The sequence below is a fragment of the Neolamprologus brichardi genome, chromosome 10, assembly GCF_056152115.1.
Source record: "Neolamprologus brichardi isolate AB-2024 chromosome 10, ASM5615211v1, whole genome shotgun sequence".
NCBI lineage: Eukaryota > Metazoa > Chordata > Actinopteri > Cichliformes > Cichlidae > Neolamprologus > Neolamprologus brichardi.
This window is the reverse complement of record NC_142113.1, coordinates 3,392,583-3,413,447: the sequence shown is the minus strand read 5'-3', so window position 1 is coordinate 3,413,447 and position 20,865 is coordinate 3,392,583. Positions and strand designations below refer to the sequence as shown.

The window sequence follows — 20,865 nt, the reverse complement described above, 5'->3', positions numbered from 1 at the left end:
TGTCAACAACTGAGTGGATCAAACTTACTGAAGACAAGCAATCTAGGTCATAAACAAAAGGCATCTTCCCAATTATTATTAAAAAATGAAGGCAAAGCTAAAGTATCAAAAAGTATGTTTCCATTAATATCCAAAAACGAATGCTAGGTGTCATTTTAAATGACTGGAGAGACTGAACTGGCTTTGATATCCATGTTTTTGTTCCTTTTCAAGCGTTGTTCATTCCTGTCAGGCACCTGACATAATGCGGCTTGCTGTGATGTAGGAGCAGTCCAAGAAGTCTGAGCTGCAGTTTGAATAAAACTGTAATATTTTAGTAAACTGTCAATAACCTCTAATTAGCTGCTATGCCAAGCTATGCTAAGCTAGTTAGCGTTCCACCCGCTGACACGCTGCTGACATGTGTTCGCCATCAAAACAACACAGCAGTGGCCAAAACAAAAACTCTGAGGTTTCAAATATAGAGAAGGCTTCATTGGAGCCATCTTCTACCGTTCTTTTAAAATTTACATTTTAATATTACTCAACATAGGTTTGTGTTCATGCATATTATTTTAAATATATATATTTTTTGACTTTGTAATAGTTTTAACTAGAGATGGGTACCGGTATCCGGTGCCATGATCCTGAGCTGTGATACACTTTAGATTCTAGCCAATCATTTTACGTTTCCGAGGATAGTAGGCGGGCCCAGGTACGTACGTTCTTTTAGAGCAGAGCTACAGATTAAAAATGCCCAAGGCGAAGCGGTCAAAAGTCTGGCTGTACTTCACAGCAAGAGATGCAAACTCAGCAGCTGCAACAAGTGCTTTAAGCTGATACTGTGATACTGTCAAAGGAGGTAACACCTCAAATCTGATGAAACACCTGGTGACGCATAGCGTTTTTTTTAAAAGCCGAAAAATGCACCGTATTTGATAGCTTGCTGCGAGACCTCACACCGAGCACATCTACTGCGGGTGTGGTGCCTGTTATCGACCCGGAGTTAGCAACATCCCCCAAAAACCCGAAGAGGAGAGTCCTGGCCCCTAGCCCTGCCAGTGTAGCAGAAATTATGAGGATGATGATGCAGCAGCAGCCGTTCTTCTCTGCGTGAGTAGCTTCATGTTGTTCGTGTATAATTTACGTTGAGTACGCTAACCGCGTTATTACATTAATGCATGTAAGGTGAACTAGCAAACACCATCATAGCTACATGCGGCTATCTTCTTGTTTGATGGCAGATACTCCCTTCACCCTGGACAAAAAGGCTAAAATGACCAAAGAAAAAGTGGAAAACAGTTAAACATGAGAGGTTTTTGGACAAAGTTTGTGTTTTTTCCATTGTTTAAGCACTGCTTCCAGCCAAGAGTGATACCATATATGCCCCATAGCTGCAGAAAAGGCTAACATTGTTATCTTTTTACAAAAAAACAGCTGAACATGAGAGGTTTTTGGACCAATTTTGTGTTCTCCATTCTTTAAGCACCGGTTTGAGCACCGTTTAAGCACCGGCACCATTTCAAAAGTACCGGTTTGGTACTGGTATCGGATAAAACCTAAACGATACCCATCCCTAGTTTTAATTGTATTTTCATAACATGTCAAAACACAGAGAAAATACATACAATCTTTAAGTAAAGAAAATTATACATTTTGACTTATCTTTAACATCAGCAATGACAGCAGTGACATAATGCCAACAAGATACAGGGTTTGAAAGCAGATTACAAAAAGCTCACTTGTTTTTCTGTTCAGGGATGTTTATGTAAAGATTAGATTCCAGCCTGTAGCAATGTAGCACTAAAGCAAAGGGTCAGTGATTAAAACGGGGAAGTGAGACGAAGGGATGACCACCCCAAACTATGCTTCTAGAGCAGAGGCTTAGACCAGATTAGCAACAGGCGACTAAACCTACGGTGAGGGCTCTGTAAGGAAAAGGTGTGAAGACATCCTGGGAACTACACTGCTAGTACATCGGTGTGTGTGACAAGATGAATTTGAAATAATTCATTAATTTTTTTTTAAAAAAAGCTCCTGGATCAATCATGACACATCTGCTCTGCATGCTGATCTCTATCCTGGCAGATAAATACCAAGACTTCAAACATTTCACGCCAGTCGGCACTTCTTACAGCTTGCTAGCAGTCAGTTAAGTTAACTGTCAGGGGGCAAAATGATAAGCTGGAGTGACCTTAGGGCACGATCGCCAGCTGTTGAATGATGGCAAATGTTTCTAAGAAGGTCAAACCCTCAGAGCTAAAGCACTGCTAGCTGTGACAGGCTGTAGCGCCACTGCTATTATATAAATGGGATATGAAGCAGGGCAGTCAACTGAACTTGAAAGCCTTGGACGACATCATGCACAGACTTAATAATCGGTGCTTCGCTTTACCCCGTCGGACCTGAAGAGGTAGGGCTCTCACCTTTTGATTACGAGGCAGGTCGTGGACTCTGGCTGGCGGTGAGTAATTGAGCACCAGCCTCTGGAACTCGAGCAAGTTGAACAGAGACTTGAGGTTGAAGAAGGATGAAGAAAAATGAGTGAAATCTTGCATACAGGAAGGCATGTATTACTGATGACAAATCTGCAATATCTGTGTGATGCTGTCATATCAATATGCACCAAAATCTCTGAGGACTGTTTCCAGCATATAGTTGCATTTATACCACAAAGAATTAACCCTTTAAGACCTACCATAGAACCAAGCCCGCCAGAGCTTATATTATATTTTTACATGCTGTGGAGCCATTTTTGGGAGCATTTCAAGTTGCTATACATCAATACAACCATTATAGCCCAGATTTTAATAATATGTCTGCATTAAGTGCATAGTAATTACATAAATTGCAAAAAAGTGCAATAAACTACAAAAAAATTGAAAATCGTTTTTGTTTTTTTAACATATATTTCTAGTTAGAGAAATTTAAGAGGCTTATCCCTCAAAACTGTAAATACAAAAAAGTTGCACAAAATAGTTTCCCACCACAGGAAATTTATTTTGAGTGTCTTCATAGTTTTATTTTTGAAATACACCAATTTTTATACACTGCAGGAAAAACGATTTTAGTCCTAAGCATCCCAGAAATGACACAGAAAGTCATAAAGTCAAAGATAACTTTTAAAAACACCAGTATAGGCTCATGAGGCTATATGGTTAAAAAAAAAACTACATTTCCTCGAAAATGACGTCACTTCCGCTTTCGGGCAGGTAATGGCGGATATGCAAAAGTTCGCGCTGACGTCTATTCCAACGTAGGAAGTGTTATGAACAGCTGATCGGATCGGCAAAGCGTGTTTTTGGAATATTATGTTTTTGTTGCTGCAAGTGCTTTTTATGCAGTTTTTGCAAAACTTTATGTGGAAGGAAACTGTGACCGAGGACAAGCTGATGGCATAAGATGTAAGTACAACTCCTCCGGTTTCATATGCAAAAAAAATTATTGCGCCAGCTTACGTGGTTGCAGAGCTACCGGGATTTAAAAATAGTTACGCAAAACAGAGCGTGCCCGCTCCCACCGGTTTTAAAGGGTTAAAGAAGCTATGAAGCCAAACGGGCTTCTAACTCAATATTAACAAGGTACACCTAATAAAGTGGCCAGTCAGTGTACACTTCTATGATAAACTGATTTATCCATGAATGTCTTTTGCATTTGTCACACAGAAAAAGTTTTACAACAAGAATTTGACTAAATCTAGTAAACATTTAAGAATATTACGTGATTAATATTAATGAGACACAGCCTGTAAGTACTTAAATATGTCAAACAAACATCATACCCTTTATTCCTTTTTTCATATATGTTATTACTATAGAGACAAGAACATGGTCTATCAACAATATCATATTTCATCTATAATTATTTTCCCCTTTCATCCTCTTCTACCTCTGACACCGTTTCCACTGCTGGAATCACCTTTCAGCTCACCATTAAATTATATTAGTGAGCTGAATTATATTAGCAACAAGACAGAAAAAATGACTTTGGTTAAAATTATGGATCACAGGTATGTTGCTTTGTCTAGTGAGATTTACAAATTTCACCTGCAAATTGTGCTTAACTAGGTGAAAATGATTTAACGTTTCACCAGAATGGCGATTCCCTCCAAAAGAAACCACATTTTGGTTCACATAATAGGATTTAATGTTTTTTAATTCAGAAAACCTGTAAATAAACTGACAATTGATCTGTATTTGCCTGACATGGCTTCAAATCTTTGTCATTACACAGAAGCTTTAGCAGTGAGCTGACTCCTTGGGTCACGTTGGGTTTATTTTCTACAACTTCCTAAATAAAACAAATGCTTTCATTGAAAGCTCCAGCTGTTTACAGTTACATTCAGACTTCCCTTCCAGCTATCATGGCCCACCCCATTAAATACTGTGATAAAAGACACTAAAGAGGAAACGGTCACTACATCAGATTCTGGTGCGACTTGTTACAAATATGAAAACTATAAATATTGCAGAGCACGCAGCAAATTTAAATGTTTTGTAAATGCATTTTTTTTAATTAAAAGCCATTATAAATATGTTTCTTTTTTAAAAAAAAAAAAAAAGTCCACTGGAGATCTTTGAACATTATCATAATTTGAATTCAGAGAAGAGAAACTTGTTTACTCCTGTTCTTCTAACTGCAGTGGTGTCAGGTTTAAGGAGCGCCTTCTACTCCACAGTAGGGGTAAGATGAAACACTGGTGCCAAGCACCATGTGATAGTGTATCCAATGTTGATCTACCATATTTCACCTTAGGTCACATTTTACCACTCAGTTCCCAGCATACAAGAAGCTGGGTCTTGTTGACATATTCTTGCACCCAGCATTAAGGATTTAGACTCTTTAACTGTCTATTCACTCCTACTTAAGCTGACTGCTGCAGATTACAGCAGTGATATTTGCTTCATAAGCAGGGATGCATTAAGAAATCTCAAGGCCAAGAACTCAAAAGCCTTCGTAAATCTCCATCCATTCGCTTCCGCTTATCCTTTTCAGGGTCGTGGGGGGTGCTGGAGCCTATCCCAGCTGTTATAGGGCGAGAGGCAGGGTACACCCTGGACAGGTCGCCAGTCTGTTGCAGGGCCAACACACAAGGACAGACAACCATTCGCACTCACTTTCACTCGCACATTCACACCTAGTGGCAATTTGGATTATCCAATTAACCTATCCCCACAAGCTGCATGTCTTTGGACGGTGGGAGGAAGCCGGAGTACCCGGAGGGAACCCACGCAAACACGGGGAAAACATGCAAACTCCACACAGAAAGACCCCGGCCTGATGGTGGAAGTGAACTCAGGACCTTCTTGCTGTGCAGCAACAGTGCTAACCACCGTGCTGCCAATTTAAAAAAAAGTTAATAAATAGCAGTAAAATAAACAGCAAAGAGTCCAGCTGACAAACAAAAAGGGCTTTCAGTTTGAAACAATCCTGTTCACTTGCTTTTGAGCCCTCAGGAAGTACATGTGTCCACTTGTGTGTGCCTACCTGAATGACCGCGCTGAACCAGCAGGTATTGCCGACATTTTTCAGACCCACAGGGCAGTTGTCTATCCTCTTCCTGTCGTGTGGGTTGGGTGAGTCGCTCCATACCTCTGTGTGAGTGCGCTTCAGACTCGCTTTGTTTTCTGCTATACTGGCCTCCAAAACTCTGGAAAAGCAGGAAGGAAATAAAAACGAGATAGAGGAAATGAACTTGTGTGTGGGGTCACTACATCACCTGCTGCTGGTTATTTACTCTGCATCTCCCAAAAGGTCACATTTCTTTCGCTCTACTCATCTGCTAAAAAACTCACATCATCGAAAGAACAGGAACCTGAACACAGTCGGACAACAGAAAGGCTCATCCTGATGGCCACTGTGCAAAATAACCTCCACATACTTATTACATAGTAACAGACCATCAAGTACCATTCTGGATGGTGGCCAAAAATATATAAATAATAAAACAAAATTATTGGTCAGATAGTCACTGCAGTATTACGCCTGAGAAATAGACGGGTTGTGTAACGCATGAATTTTCTCTCTGATATAAATTATTTACTATTAAACAGATAACATATGCTGCAAAGACACAGCAACTATTTGACCTGACCTAGTTCTATTTATTACAACAGGGATCATGTGTTTCACAATACAAGAGTAAGTATAGTACTTTCATACTTCTTCTCTTGGCTCTTGACGGAGGCGGTCGCACTTTCTCCTTCTCCCTTATCGTTCCTGCTTGGCTTCTCATGTCTCGCTTATTCTCTAACCCTAAGAGAGTCTCCCAGACTTGTTCTCTAAAAACCTAAAGAAGAATTATGGATTTGATCAACTGCTCCCTTAATGAAATTGACAACTCCTGGGCTTGGGAGAGCCTGATTGTCCTGCGGAGACGTTTGCTGCCGGATACTCGATGGTTGGTTGCGTCAGGTGTCTGGAGACACTCTCGATGGAGGACATTGAACGACATCTACCACAATTCGGAACCATGATAACAGAGTTCTGGCTGACTGGAGCTGGCTCGGACCCGGTTTATCGAAGAACAAGAAGCAGCTACAGCTGTTCAAAACTCCACAAGGCTGGCCGACATGATAGACGATGGGCAGAGCTGTGAGTACTCAGACTGTGTTTTTGAACGCAATATGGATAAAATCTTGGAGAAGCTCATGACTCTGCTATATGGAGAACATCTTGAGGAAGGAGAGAGACCTGTGACCAGTGACGGACATGAGACCTATTGTAAAATTGGATGCAGTTTGTTCACACTAACCAAAACAACTACCATCTTCATCTCATGCGGCCCCCCTGGCGCCAGCTGGATGCCCCCTGCGTCGACCGAAGATTGTTGACTTTTGCCTAACCGAGCGAAGGGACACTTTCTCTTGGCTGAACACACACACACTCATACGCACAGTCAAAGGAGCTTGCAAAGAAAAGCGTCTGGACTTCTTTAAGTTACTTGAAGACGTTTCACCTCTCATCAGAGAAGCTTCTTCAGTTCTAAGGTCAAATGGTGGAGAGTCCCAGATTTAAACCTAGTGGGAGTTTCCCCCACAGAGGGACAAAAGGAAGAGGAGTGAAAGAAGCCATCTATGTCCACTGTGAGCGACCATCTTTGAACAGAGGCGGTGGTTTACGACACCAACTCTCTGCCATCTATAATCCAGTTTTGAGATCCCTTCTCAGACGCCTTAACGCCCACTCACACCCTGGGCCATCTGACCTCAGGAATTTGCATGATAAGGTGGGGCCAGGTTTCACAATGAACTCACCCGAAACTCTGGCTGATTGGGACCCACACCCAGTTCCACACCTTGGCTCAGGCGATTAGAGGATCATCAGGGGGTCCTTTTGTCCCTTTGTGGGGGGAAACTCCCACTAGGTTTATATCTGGGACTCTCCACCATTTGACCTTAGAACTGAAGAAGCTTCTCGGATGAGAGGTGAAACGTCTTCAAGAAACTTAAAGAAGTCCAGACGCTTTTCTTTGCAAGCTCCTTTGACTACGATGACCTGGATGACTGAGAACCTTCACAGACAGTCATACGCACACATATGCATGTACACTGACACAGACCTACACTCACCCCACTTCAAACACCTTCAAAGCTTAAGTCTTCTATGTAGTGAGTTTCCCACGCGTGGGACTAATAAAGGTTATCTTATCTTCATCACACCCAGGGAAGAGATGGAGACCGTGTGGGTGAAGCAAAGTGTGGATTTCTTAAAATATCGTTTCCTGTCAAAGTTGTTGTCAGTCGCTGATACCTGCTGATGGCCTGCTCTTCATCAGTGATGCCCGTCTCCCTGAATGCCCGGTTGGATTCCTCCAAGCTGAGGGCAATGGCCCTCTGCAAGTCATCTTTATCATCTCCAGTCAGGTCAATCACGTCTGCATCAACAAAGCACACACGACAGCAATTTGGTTTGGATCACCACTAACATGCAACCATCGTTTACACTCTGGATACTTAGTGTCCTGGACTAAAACTTTGTGTTGCTCAAGTGCGGTTGAATAACACAATAATGATGTGAAACATGGCAAACATGACATTTTAATACAGATATCCAAGTTTCTCACACATTTAAATTCTAATTATGACCGGATACATGTGCACGTGTAACAGGAGGCAAATGTATGCTCTGTTATATTAGTTATATGTTAACAACATTCATGAAATGCTCATTTTGCCAACTGAATCAGCCAGCTACCCATCCAGTGACAACCCTTGACCCGCAGACATAGTCCAACCACACTGGTAGCTGGTGCAGGGTCTGGGTATAGAGGATCTCCAGGGCTATTCAAGACTACTGTAGCAAGTATAGTCGTGGAATATGGACTTGGAGACAGTCCAGCCATGCTATGAGAGACTGGAAAAAATCCAAGCTGAATGATATGAAGGACTGCAACAGCAATAACTTGTTCAGCAAATCATGTGATGAAGCAACCCAAGATGAGAAAGGGATGCTTGTTAGCAGTGACTGAAATTTGAAAATAAGAACAGGATTGTTTACAAGTGCATCCAAATGCTAAAATCCCCTTAAGTTAAAGATAAATATACTCGATTAGCTTAATTTATGTGAGTGTTGAAGTGAGCATGTCTACTTGTGGGACCACTGGATGTTGACGTGCTGTTCTGAAACTATAACAGCACCAAAACTTGAACCAAGCTACTCACTCGTGTCTGCCTGGCTGCCCACGCTGATGTATCTGTCGCTGGCCACCTGGGACGTCTGGTAGTAAGTCGTCTCATCTTGTTGAGGAACCTTGGCATTCTTCTCTGTCAGAAAGGCCACGGCTTCACCCAGGTCTCCATTACTCACCTGCAGCACCAGCATGTTTAGGTTAATGTCTCCATGTAATTTTAAGAAAATTATTAGCTGCAGGGAAAGACTAGAGAACCTCAAAAACACCTGAATTTAATACAAAGTAAAACTGTGCTCTGGGAGAAATGAGTGCACAGCGTAACTTGTGTCAACAGTCCCATTAGAATAAACTGAACCTAAGTTTAAGACAGAAAACTCTCACATTTCCCACTGAAAACATATCTACTGTAAACACACAACTGACTTTTCCAGTTTTTAGCCTGTGTTTCAAAATGTACCTGCAGGGCCTGCTGAAGCAACTGTACATCTGTGGTGCCTGTGACCTCCCTCAACTGGTTCAGTAGTGTCTGCTGGTGCTGTTGAAGAAGAAAAATCATCAAGACGGTGTTGATAACAGAGCCTGAAAATGATGGAAACTATATTTTACAGGTCCAACTTCTTCTTCAAAACACAAAAACAAAAACCACGTCACTGTCTTTCCCCCTTAACTGGGATGAAAAGCCAACAACTCAGTTAAATCAATAAATAATTTACTCTTAACTCATAAGAATGTACAGACGTGTATTGGCAGCTAGATGATTTACAAAAAACACAGCATGTTAATCAATCCCATCTAAGGGTATGTGGGAAGGCTCGATATTTAGTGGGAGTTGTTTAATCATTTAATGATTTTATCATAATGGTCTTCGGGAAATTGTAGTTGGCATCTTTCAGTGTCCCTGCCACTTCATGGATAAAATGATTAAGAGAAAAAAAATAGGCAGATTAACAATAACAAAATTATTCATTAGCTGGATTCCTCGGGGGAAGGCACAGACAAACATTGCACTAGCTGTCCACAGTGTTCCTCAGAGACTGATTCAAATTATCAGGAGTGTTTAACTATCTTGAGCGCTCCTATCGCTCACCTGGTTGAGCAGGTAACACATATGCAGGAAGCCTGCAGGAGCATGGCTTTGACTCTGTCCCTTACCATTCACTGTTTCACAGTCCCATGTACTCTCGACTATGCTGTCCAATAAAAGGTAAAAAAAAAAAAAAGGCCAGCCCAATCAAAGAAAAAAAGTGTTTAACTGAACATTGATTAATCAATAACAACCACAGCCACACCAAAGTCACTTTTGCCTCACATTAAATGATCTTGAACAGTCCTCTTACATGATATTAGGCTAACAGCTGCAGTCAGGACACTATTTATGTAGACTGTATTATAGTCATAATAATAATTACAAAATTAATAATACACTGTCTGTCTATCTATAGATGGATAGTCTATTACAGACAGACAGATGTAATTCTTTAACTCAAATATAGTAACTTTTTAAAACTCAAAGTTCAAAAACGATTTTTACTTATTTTCTGCTGCACCTTGCTGCAGCCCCCTAAACAAAAAAACAACAACTTCCCACTAAAAGTCTGCTTTCATTTGATTGGCTGCCTCTTGAAAACAACAACAGCAGGTGGTTGGAGCTTTGGCGTGTGCCTAAGACCACATCAGGCAAGGTTTCTGGATTGTGTTTGTTGCAGTAACAACACAGTGTGAAAGGCAGTGCACCTGTGGTAAATGAAATTATTAATATAATGTAAATTTTGTAACGATAAACAACTTGAACATCCGATACAGACGTCATAAGTCTTGACTGAGAGGTCTACAGACCGTAGCTTTCACAGGTGGAACAGGCGACTGACAAGAAAATTACTTTAAAGGGCTCTTTCATGATTTAGGACTCATTATTGTATGTTATTTACACACTATAAGCTTATTGCACAACAAACATCCATGGCAACGTTGTGCACCACCTATGCAAAAAACATTTCTAAACACTTTCAATGGTGTTGCTCCAGCTACGACACAAAAAGCAGTGAAAAAGAGTGTCTGGGAGCACGGCATATCACAAAGCAGCAGCTGTTCTGAGCTATGCTGTTGCACAGTAAAGGTAAACAAACCAGGACAACAACGCCAATTACCAAAAATACTGAATTCTTAATCTTAGATATCAGAGCTGGAAACCTTGTTGATGCATCGTATACTAATACCATGTAGTTGTGTTTTTGTAACTGCAATACACTACAGGAAGCTATGGGGGCAGTATCACCTCTATCGTCTGCCAAGACTGCACTCAGTACTAACAAAGAAGGACAAAGCCTGAGCAGCAAGACGGGAGGAGAGAGAATTAAATGTGAAAGCATTTAACAGAAAACTAACAGCTAAATGCAGACTGTGCAAAGTGGAGCTTTCCTTCCATGCCAGCACTACTGCAGTGCACGAGTGCATCAAACACCAGCACCATGGAGCTGTGACCTCGAATGTGAATGGGTCCATTTTAGTGCGTCGCGTTGATACTTTGTTTATGTTAATATTGTACAGTCGGAAACTTCCCCGGATGATGGTTGCTAAACGAACCCCATTTCAGTTTTGTTAGCTAATGAGTGAAATGCGATAGTAAACCATTAAACAGGAGTCGTTACGCTGTCTCTTTGTTTCTGTTTTTTCTCATATTAATGTTAGCGTTTATTCTGAATAACAAACCTCTTCCACCTAATGTTAGGTAGTTAATCTGAGGGTTGGACAACACCACCTAATTATATACATATAATCAAATAAACCGTTTAACTGGCATTAAACACTACACCATCTGAAAAACACACTGGTCGTGGTCTTTTCTGATTCTGTTTTGTTGTTTTACTAGTATTAAGCAAAAGCATATAGATGAATTTGCCCTGTAAAGAGGCTCATGCACCTCCCAAATGGCTGAAGTCATGACAGAAAGCATCTTTAGCAGGTTTTCAGCAGCTGGGAACATCATCTCAAAGATAAGAGCAAGCCTCACTCCAGAGCATGTCCACTACAATAGTGAATTCATGCACTGAATCATCTGTAAGTTATGGAAACGTGTTATTTTAGACTGAGAAAAAATCTTTTTGATTTCATTTGAAGCTTTATTTGACCTTATGGACAGAAACCATTTTATTTTTATTTTGTATTTTTATTACTTTTTGTTTAAATACCACTAGCACTTTATGTCTGTGAAGGTTCTCAGTCATCCAGGTCATCGTAGTCAAAGGAGCTTGCAAAGAAAAGCGTCTGGACTTCTTTAAGTTACTTGAAGACGTTTCACCTCTCATCCGAGAGGCTTCTTCAGTTCTAAGGTCAAATGGTGGAGAGTCCCAGATATAAACCTGGTGGGAGTGTCCCCCCACAGAGGGACAAAAGGACCCCCTGATGATCCTCCTCTGTTCAAAGGAGCCTCTGTTCAAAGATGGATGTCCACTGTGAGCGACCATCTTTGAACAGAGGCGGTGGTTTACGACACCAACTCTCTGCCATCTATAATCCAGTTTTGAGATCCCTTCCCAGACGCCTTAACGCCCACTCACATCCTGGGCCATCTGACCTCAGGAATTTGCATGATAAGGTGGGGCCAGGTTTCACAATGAACTCACCCGAAACTCTGGCTGATTGGGACCCACACCCAGTTCCACACCTTGGCTCAGGCGATTAGAGGATCATCAGGGGGTCCTTTTGTCCCTCTGTGGGGGGACACTCCCACCAGGTTTATATCTGGGACTCTCCACCATTTGACCTTAGAACTGAAGAAGCCTCTCGGATGAGAGGTGAAACGTCTTCAAGTAACTTAAAGAAGTCCAGACGCTTTTCTTTGCAAGCTCCTTTGACCACTAGCACTTTAATTTGCATTATCCTTACTAATTTCATTTGTATTCTGACACTCCTACTGAGTAATGTTAAAGATACATTCAAATTCATATGTTTCCTGAATGATTATTTTCATGTGGGATGAGACAACAGGGTGATACTGACAGGTGGGCAGACCTGAGCAGGTGAGGTACTGGAGCCTAGAACAGGAGGTTTTTTGCCCACAGGAAGCAGAGATAAGAGTTCTTGAAATAATTGCTGACTAATTAACAAATTGAAGAAGAATTGGCAGATTAGTCGACTACCAAAATAATCTTTAGTTGCAGCATGTTCACATGGGATCTAAAATACTGATAATAACAATTTACAATTCAAGTGTAAACAACTGTGCAAATGCCATACAAGCTGATCGGCTAAATTCAGCAATGAGGATTCCATTTATGTGGACACAAAACGGCCTAACTTATGTTATAGTAACTGTTTTAAGCTGATTCTTCAGTTAAACTACTAGAAAACAAGAAATGTGAGTTTATTAACTGCTAAGAATATGTATCATCATCAGAATGCATGATGATCAAAAGTAGGGCTGTGCCATTCATGACATCCACAATAACCCAAAAGTTTCAAAGTGTTAATCAGGTATTATATCCAAACACTACAAAGTCTACTTGTGCACCTACATTTGCTCTGTCACTACTATTGTCTATAATACTGCTGGTAACTTGTAGCAACAGATTCACACTTCAGATTAGGTAGTGTGTCATCAATGACTGCAGCTCCTTAGAAAAGGAGGATGGAAAACTCCCCTCACTTGGTTTCTAGTAATAAATGCTACTGCCTGAAGGCTGCAAACACCAATAAACTTAGCTTTGTTTTTTCCTGTGTCGTCATATAATTACCACAAATTTCACTGAAATGTCATGATAGAATTTTGAGACCAAGACAGCTCTAAGACTAAGGCTGTTCAGTAAAAAACCTCAGATTTGCACCAGCCATATCTTATTATCCTCAAGTAAGATACTCACTTCCTCCAGCTCTAAGGAGGTTTTTCTCTACAAGGCTGGAGGCTTAACTTCTGTTTCTGATGGATGTTATGTGATTTTCCCTGTGCTTCTGTCAACCCTCAAGAGTAAATGTTTTTGCAGAGTCAGTCAATGTAAAGAATGAAGGAAAGTTAACACCTTGCAGCAACAGAATATACAACGAGTCCAATTTGTCTGCAATAACCTTTCAAGTTTATCAAATGAGAATATGCAGCTGACAGGAATACACGCTTCCTATCAACCTTCTAGAGGAAGTGATACTCTGACTTTTAGCCTGTCACTACAGAGAACAACTAATCTTACTTAAGCTTAACAAGTACTAACATGCGAGGACCAATGTCTAAAATAAAACATGAGTCAGAAACTGTTCATATGCTTCCTCACACCCGCTTCAGTTGTCATAACATTTAAACAATATTTGTAAGACCACAGTGAAGACAGCTTTTCTCTAAGGCTTCTGTTACAGCAGGCCTGTTGTGAATGGTAAGGCATGGTGAGTGGTAAAGAAAGCACTGACACAAAGGTAGTCGTAGTGCGGTGGCTCATGTACCTATACTAATCTAATGAAAACAGAGCTTCTGAAAAGGTTGTCCCAGAGCGAAGACCTTTGGAAACTCTCATTTCTGTGTTTACATATGGATAAGGAAATGAAGCTCTTGTCTTGCATTCCTTAAAAACCTATGCACCTGTCTTTTTTGACGTAAGAACTCTGTATCTTGTTTTTGTTTTTTTGTTGTTCCTGTTAGGCTTTTGACTGGCTGACATTTCACCACCTGTTGCTTTGGCATAACCATGACATTGTTCCTTTGCATTTTCACATGGATGTAGATTCTTTTGAAAATGAAAGCAGAAAATCCTTGTTTAAAAACAAAAAGATACCTATGTACATGTGGAAGCAGCCCAGGACAAGAAATGTGAAGGAAGTTGCACCTGTGACAGATATGGGCCAAGACTACCACAAGAACAGTTGCTCAGACACGCACACATGCACACACGTTTTAAAGCAGTTTGTTTTTTTTTTAAAGGGGGGGGGGACACAAATGAAGAAAAGAAATTGTACAGACAGGATCAGAAGTCTTTTCAAATTTTCTCATCTTGCTATCTGCAGGTCTCTGCATGAAAACCAGCACCACACCCTGATGGAGCACAACTGACTACAACGATATCCCAAAACACACTAATCTGCTTTCAAAACAAATCAGACCCAAACTACTTTATACATATGCTCCAATCAGAATCAGCAGAAACCGTACATATTCATTAACACAAGACAAACAATGTATTACAGTTAGGGCTGCCACAATTATTCGACTAGTCACGATTACGTCAACTATCAAAATCGCCGACGACTGATTTAATAGTCGACGCGTCGTTTGAAGCTTTGTAAGATCACAAAAGACGCAGGAATAAGTAGTAGGATTTAAGAGTGTAGTAACGGACTGAAACAGAAGATGGCAGCACTGCATGTACAAGGATGCCAGCTGCCGTTAAACCCCGAAGAAGTAGCTCTGTCCCAGAATTCATAGCGCAGCCCTGCTCAGTTTCCAACTGTCACTGTCGCTACCCGATCCGTACCGGAAACCCGATCGGTACCCCGCATGCGCAAAAGGTGTCTACTTCCGGTCGTAGCGTTTTACGATAGTTATGGGTCAGAGTATCGGTTAAGATGTTAAGAATAATAAGTAAATCTTAAAATGTTTGCAATAATGAAGCATTTCAGTACAATGTAGACAAAAACGAAAAATAAAAAGATAGTTACGGATCGGGACTCCCCGATCCTTACTGCGCATGTGCAAAGTCGGACCGTACAAATCGGGTCTACCCGATCCGTACCGCGCATGTGCAGATGTTTTCTTCTTCTTCTGTTCGTTTAATGGCAGTTTACTCCCCAGTGTACGAGGATACTGCCACCTGCTGACCGAGCGAATGAACCCTATTGTAAACTGAATTGGCGTCATTACAAACGTGTGTTAAATTTGATTTAGTGATGGTCGAGTGTGTTTATGCTCTGTGTGGAGAGGATTGATTGGAATAGTGATGATGATGTCCGCTATCACTGTCAATTGTCAGTAAACACTTTATCTGGCTGATGAATCTTCACGTGACACATTGCTAAATCAATATTATAAAGTCTGTAATAAGGCGCCATTCTTCTTATTTTACGGCGCTGTTGTTCAATCGGGGGATGCTCTCTGTTGAGGAGAAAAGCATGAGTTTGTTTGTATACGGATTATCCATTGTTTAATTGTCCCGGTAGTCGAAAAGGAGGCAGAGCTCTTGAGAAATGCTAGGAGCTAGCTGGGCGCTAACCGTATCATTCAAATATATTGAATGTCGCAATGTTGGCCAAGAGAGGAAGTGACGTAAGATTTGCGCATGCGGGGTACCGTTACCCCGCATGCGCAAATCTTACGTAAAATAAGAAGAATGGCGCCTAATTACAGAGTTAATAATACAGACTTTGTAATATGTCACGTGAAGATTCATCAGCCAGATGAAGTGTTTACTGACAATTTTTGCACGCCAAAATCGGTTCGAGGTCAGTAAGCACAAGCAGAATTCATACATAAGGCACACTCTCGATTTTTGAGAAAATTAAAGAATTTTAAGTGTGCCTTATAGTGTGGAAAATACGTTATACAGAAGAAAAGAATATCTCACGATATATATCGTTACCGCACATGCTTCAAATTATATCACGATATGAATTTTAGGCCATATCGCCCAGCTCTAGTGGCAGCCCTAATTACAGTACACATTTCAACAGCTGTTGTTGTAGTATGATGTCAGCCACTAATAAGGTCAGGCTGCTCAATAACAGAAAAAAATTAAAGTGTGAGCCATTACAGAGGCTCAAGTATTTAGTTTGCCTAAGACCGTAACTTGTGTAATGAGCCCACCATATGCCTGATGGTGCTTACTCATGTTTTAAAGGCTGGGGAGCTGATTTATTTGAACACAGCAGGCCTGCGCTGCAGAGCTCCTGGACTGTATGAAGTGTAGTAAAGCATCGCTGCAATTACATAAGACTTTTGCAAAAATATGATTTCTTTTCCTCTGGACCCGCGGAGCAAACATCTAACCTATGATTAAGCAACATCACTCAAGTGGTTACATAAGTAACCAGAGCTATGCGGTACTGGGCATGGTGGCCACGGACTAAATCGCATAACTAGGCGTCTAAGCAGCGGATCTTAATGCACTTTGGTAAAATGAGAGCGGTGTGATCAAATGTAACATAATAATCTGCCTTCCCAGTTATGAACTGTCACACGCCTGGCTTGCAATCCGAACACTCAATCCCGGCCAAGCATCGTTGCTCGGGCGGGTTTCCACCTTCGCCGTTGGACATGCTTTGTAAACAAAGGTATCAGATATGTGATGAGTAACATAGGAAACATTTGCTCACACAAACAAAGAGTAAGCACTTGATCAAACTAAACATTAATTTCTTTGGTGGTGATGGTGGGGGGGGTAGTTTATCATAAGACTTCAGCTAAAACCGTCAGAGAAATCAAAGATTTAGTTACTATGAAGACGTCGACAAGCTAACGTTAAATCTGTCACTGTCACTTAGCCATGTTTATTTTAATTGACGAATAGCCCATATTGCTGTCGTTACCATGCAGAGCATCATGTTATAATATAGGAATAGCTAGCTTCTGTTAAACGTAACCCAGCGTAAAGGACGACGTTGGGGTTTTAGTTAACTTTACGTGGTACCGTTAGCTATCGCTAACGGCTACATTAGCACGTACACTGGCTAGCAAAATATTGAATAAAGCACTGACCCAGGGTAACGTAAGGCCCAGCTAACATGCAGTTATGTGGGATTTACAAACGGTTCTTCACAAAGGGGTCACGCACGACGTCTTTAAACAACAATTCAAGGTACACCCTACCAACCAAGGAACTAATTCACCCACCCTCTGCGTTCTTTGAGCTCCTAAACTATGTAGGAATACAGTTAAGCTAAAGTTAGCTAGCCACCAAGTTATCATATGGCAGCTTACCTTCTGAGAATGCTGCTGGAGGACATTCTGCTCCACGGTCATGGCCGGTTCAGTGGCAAATTTTGTTAAATTCAAACCAGGAGTAGCAAAATGCACAATATACCGTTCACCAAAGCGATATAAAAAGGAGATGCTACGATGTCCCCTCCTTAATCAGCGACATTACAGACGCCATGGCAGAGTGACTAGCGCAAGTCGTCAGTAGGCATGAAAACATTGCTCTTCGCTGCCTGTGAGCTGGGATCGATTACTCAGGTCTGTTGAACTGCATTACCGTCATGAACGGGACTTTTGGAGAAAATTAATGCAAACTACAATTATAGCCAGAAATTTTGCGATTCATTTGAACCACATTGTTATTGCTTAGCTTCAGCACATTTCTTAATGCACCAAATCGCCAAGGAATTCTTGATATTTTGTTTGTGTTTTAGTTTCCTTGAAAACAGAATTTTTCAAGGAATATTATTATAGATATATATATTGAAATTAAAACGATTTAAAAACAATCGCTTTTGTTGCTTTGTAAGATAAGGTTACAACTGGTCTTCTAATCGGAGGGTCGGGTGTACGATCCCTGCTTCTTTGGCCAAGATACTGAACCCCAAGTTGCCCCGATGCATCATTATGACTACGAGTCTTAGACAAAGTGCCCAGGTAGAATAGAAAAGTGCTAGATAAGCATCAGTCCTTACACGAAAATGTGACATTATAATGATAGACAAGTTCCAAAACTATGCCTTTAAGTAAGGCTTACCTCCTTCAACTTACATTCACAGTTTGTACAGTGATGTACTGGTCCAATTTCCCATTATAAAGTCAGGTAGCAGAAAAACATACAGTCACTGTTAGCTATAATCCTTGGGTGTGAAAATACACACACCAGACTGTTATAGTGTTTGTGTTGGACATGCTCTGACTTCATAGTTTTCATGTGATCCACAAGACTTTTTCTCTTAACCATTGTGTGTGCCACATTCTGGGCAGCTGCCTTTTTCTTTTTCCTCCAAGGAGTTTATGTTTTTGGTACTGTTTGCATGCGTGTCATTCTGTCTGTAAACTCAAAAAGTTTTGAATGAATTCTGATAACTCTTTGGAGGGGTGTTGAGTAGTTAACAATCTATTAAAATTTGGCTGACATCCACTGAGGTCTTCAAGGTCGACTTGAGATGAGATAGCCTTTATTTGTCAGTTGCAGGTCTTTTGCCCACAACCGAGATGACAGACCTTGCCGACCGTACATACAATACACAAACATCACATTGGGGAGACAGGTCAGGCTAGGTAGCGAGGAAAAAAACATCGAAATGTGTAACACAGAAGGATAATACAGGAATGCACAGATATCAACACACCATAGCACAATAAACACAGACAAGCAACATGGGAAAGAGTTCCAGTGTGTACATCTGATCTGGGACCGCTGCAATCTTTCGACTGCGCCTCCAACTGACCCAATGTCCACATCAGAGGGGAGGTAAGCGTTGGAGGTGGCGTTGGATCCGGGGTAGGGAGGGTGATGCGTCGGTGAGTGCTTATCAGTATCAGTATATGTATGTGTGTGCGTTTCCATAGTTCAGCTGAGACAGTGTCCTTCGCCCTGCCAGGCTAAGTAAACAGTCTTCCAGCCAACCCAGGTGGCCTTGCATGGAATGGGAAGGAACAGACTAAACACAGTCGTTATCAGGGTGTTTTGTTCAGCTCCGGCCTTGTAGCTGGCGCCGAGAGGGTATCCACATGAAGTGATGTTATTTTTTTACTTTAGTGCGAACAGCTCATATGAATTTCAAAGCAGTTCTACAGTCCAACACTGGTCTCTTAATCTCCCGTTGGAGAGCCGCGAGCTTCGCCATACTTGCGTTCTGTGATGTTGTCATTTCTTGTGCTCAAGGAGCCGATTTCAGAGAACTCACGGCAGTGTGCCTCCCCGAGATGTCATCCAATTTTGCGCCCAGAGATGTTATTCCGGGCTAGCCCTTCCGAGATGTATCCAGTCTGCAGTCAGAGATCTTATTCTGAGTATTCACAGCAGCTGTAGCCTCTCCAAGATCTTATCCGTGCTGCACTCAATGAGCCCATTTTGAGAAACTCACGCCTCTCCCATCGTTCCAATCCCAGCGGGCAGCCTTGTGGGGGTTTGAACAGCCGGTTCCGCTTTCTTAATTCTTCGATAAGTCAGGGCCAAGCCAGCTCCGATCCGCCAGAACCCTGTTACCATGGTTCCAAATAGGTAGATATCTTCAGCACTCAGGCTCACCCAAGCCCAAACTTCTCGTTGAGAAAGGGGTGTCAATTGCATTCAGGGACCAGTTGATTCAATCCATAATTCCTCTTTTAGGTTTTAGAGAACAGACTGTGAGAGAATGTTCCAGGGAAAATACAAAAAAACCACGAGACTAGACAAGGACATAAGCAGGGAAGATAAGGGAGAGGAGAAAAAGTGCGTCCGCCTCCTCCGAGAGCCAAAGAAAAAAAAAAAAAAAAAAAAATCACTTAATGATTTATCAGTCACAAACAGACAAACAGCTTTATAATTTAGAACCTTTTTTCTTACAAGCGTGGTGTATTGTCAACCTATAAGTACAAAGACTTAAAATCTGACCTCTGACATTTTCTTCAAGGTTAATAGATTGACCCGAAGCTCAGAGTGCTAATAATCCTATACACAGCTATTTAAAAACTATGTTTCTTACTGTCATTGTTTGCATTGAAAACATATAGGCATCAGTGTTGGTCAAGTTACTTGAAAAAAGTAATCAGTAAGTAATTACTGATTACTTCCCCAAAAAAGTAATCCCGTTACTTTACTGATTACTTATTTTCAAAAGTAATTAATTACTTAGTTACTTTTTAAAAACACGATTTACAACCTGAATAGGTGATAAAGTGATAGATCTTTCAGCCCAATTCTACTTTTTCTGCATAATCCATCATACAAAATGTAATCAAATGGAAAAGTCTCTTTTTAAAACTTGTTTTATTCGTTTTAATCTTTTAACTTTATGCATCAAGCAAAAATTAAATTATCTGCAACATTCTCTGACTGGAAGAAATTAGTTTAACATTTAAACCTATTTTCTGCACATTCCAGCACATAAAATAAAATATTTTTTTGTGTGTTTACACTTAGTCTTTCAAATAGATGCAAGTAAAACACAGCAGAAAATAAATAAAGTCAAAGACTAGCGGTCCTGTTGCTCTATTTTCACCTGTAAAGCAGGAGTAGGTTAGGCGGAGGTTTACCCTGGTGCAGGTGTGCCGCAGCGGTCAGTGGAAGAATCCGCGAGTTTCTCTGTGAGTTTCCCATTACGTCGTAGCTACTCGGTGCTTGCTCGGAAGTTTAGGGGTTTTTTTCGCTTTAAAAAGA

The 20,865-nt window shown here is 41.1% G+C and overlaps 1 protein-coding gene across 6 annotated transcripts in view; it reads right to left on the bottom strand.

Annotated features, from left to right (window-relative positions):
• Window positions 1-17,742, bottom strand: part of usp25 (ubiquitin specific peptidase 25) — a 42,611-nt gene extending 24,869 nt beyond the window's left edge. For all 6 annotated transcript variants that reach the window (XM_087847075.1, XM_087847077.1, XM_087847078.1 and 3 more), the window contains exons 1-6: window positions 17,502-17,742; window positions 9,069-9,146; window positions 8,643-8,787; window positions 7,732-7,855; window positions 5,467-5,629; window positions 2,406-2,492 (exon numbers count right to left, since the gene is read on the bottom strand). In XM_087847075.1, the coding sequence (XP_087703201.1) occupies window positions 2,406-2,492; window positions 5,467-5,629; window positions 7,732-7,855; window positions 8,643-8,787; window positions 9,069-9,146; window positions 17,502-17,543 (639 nt within the window). In that variant the 5' untranslated portion in view covers window positions 17,544-17,742. The remainder of the gene's footprint in view (window positions 1-2,405; window positions 2,493-5,466; window positions 5,630-7,731; window positions 7,856-8,642; window positions 8,788-9,068; window positions 9,147-17,501) is intronic.
• Between the last annotated feature and the right edge of the window lie 3,123 nt (window positions 17,743-20,865).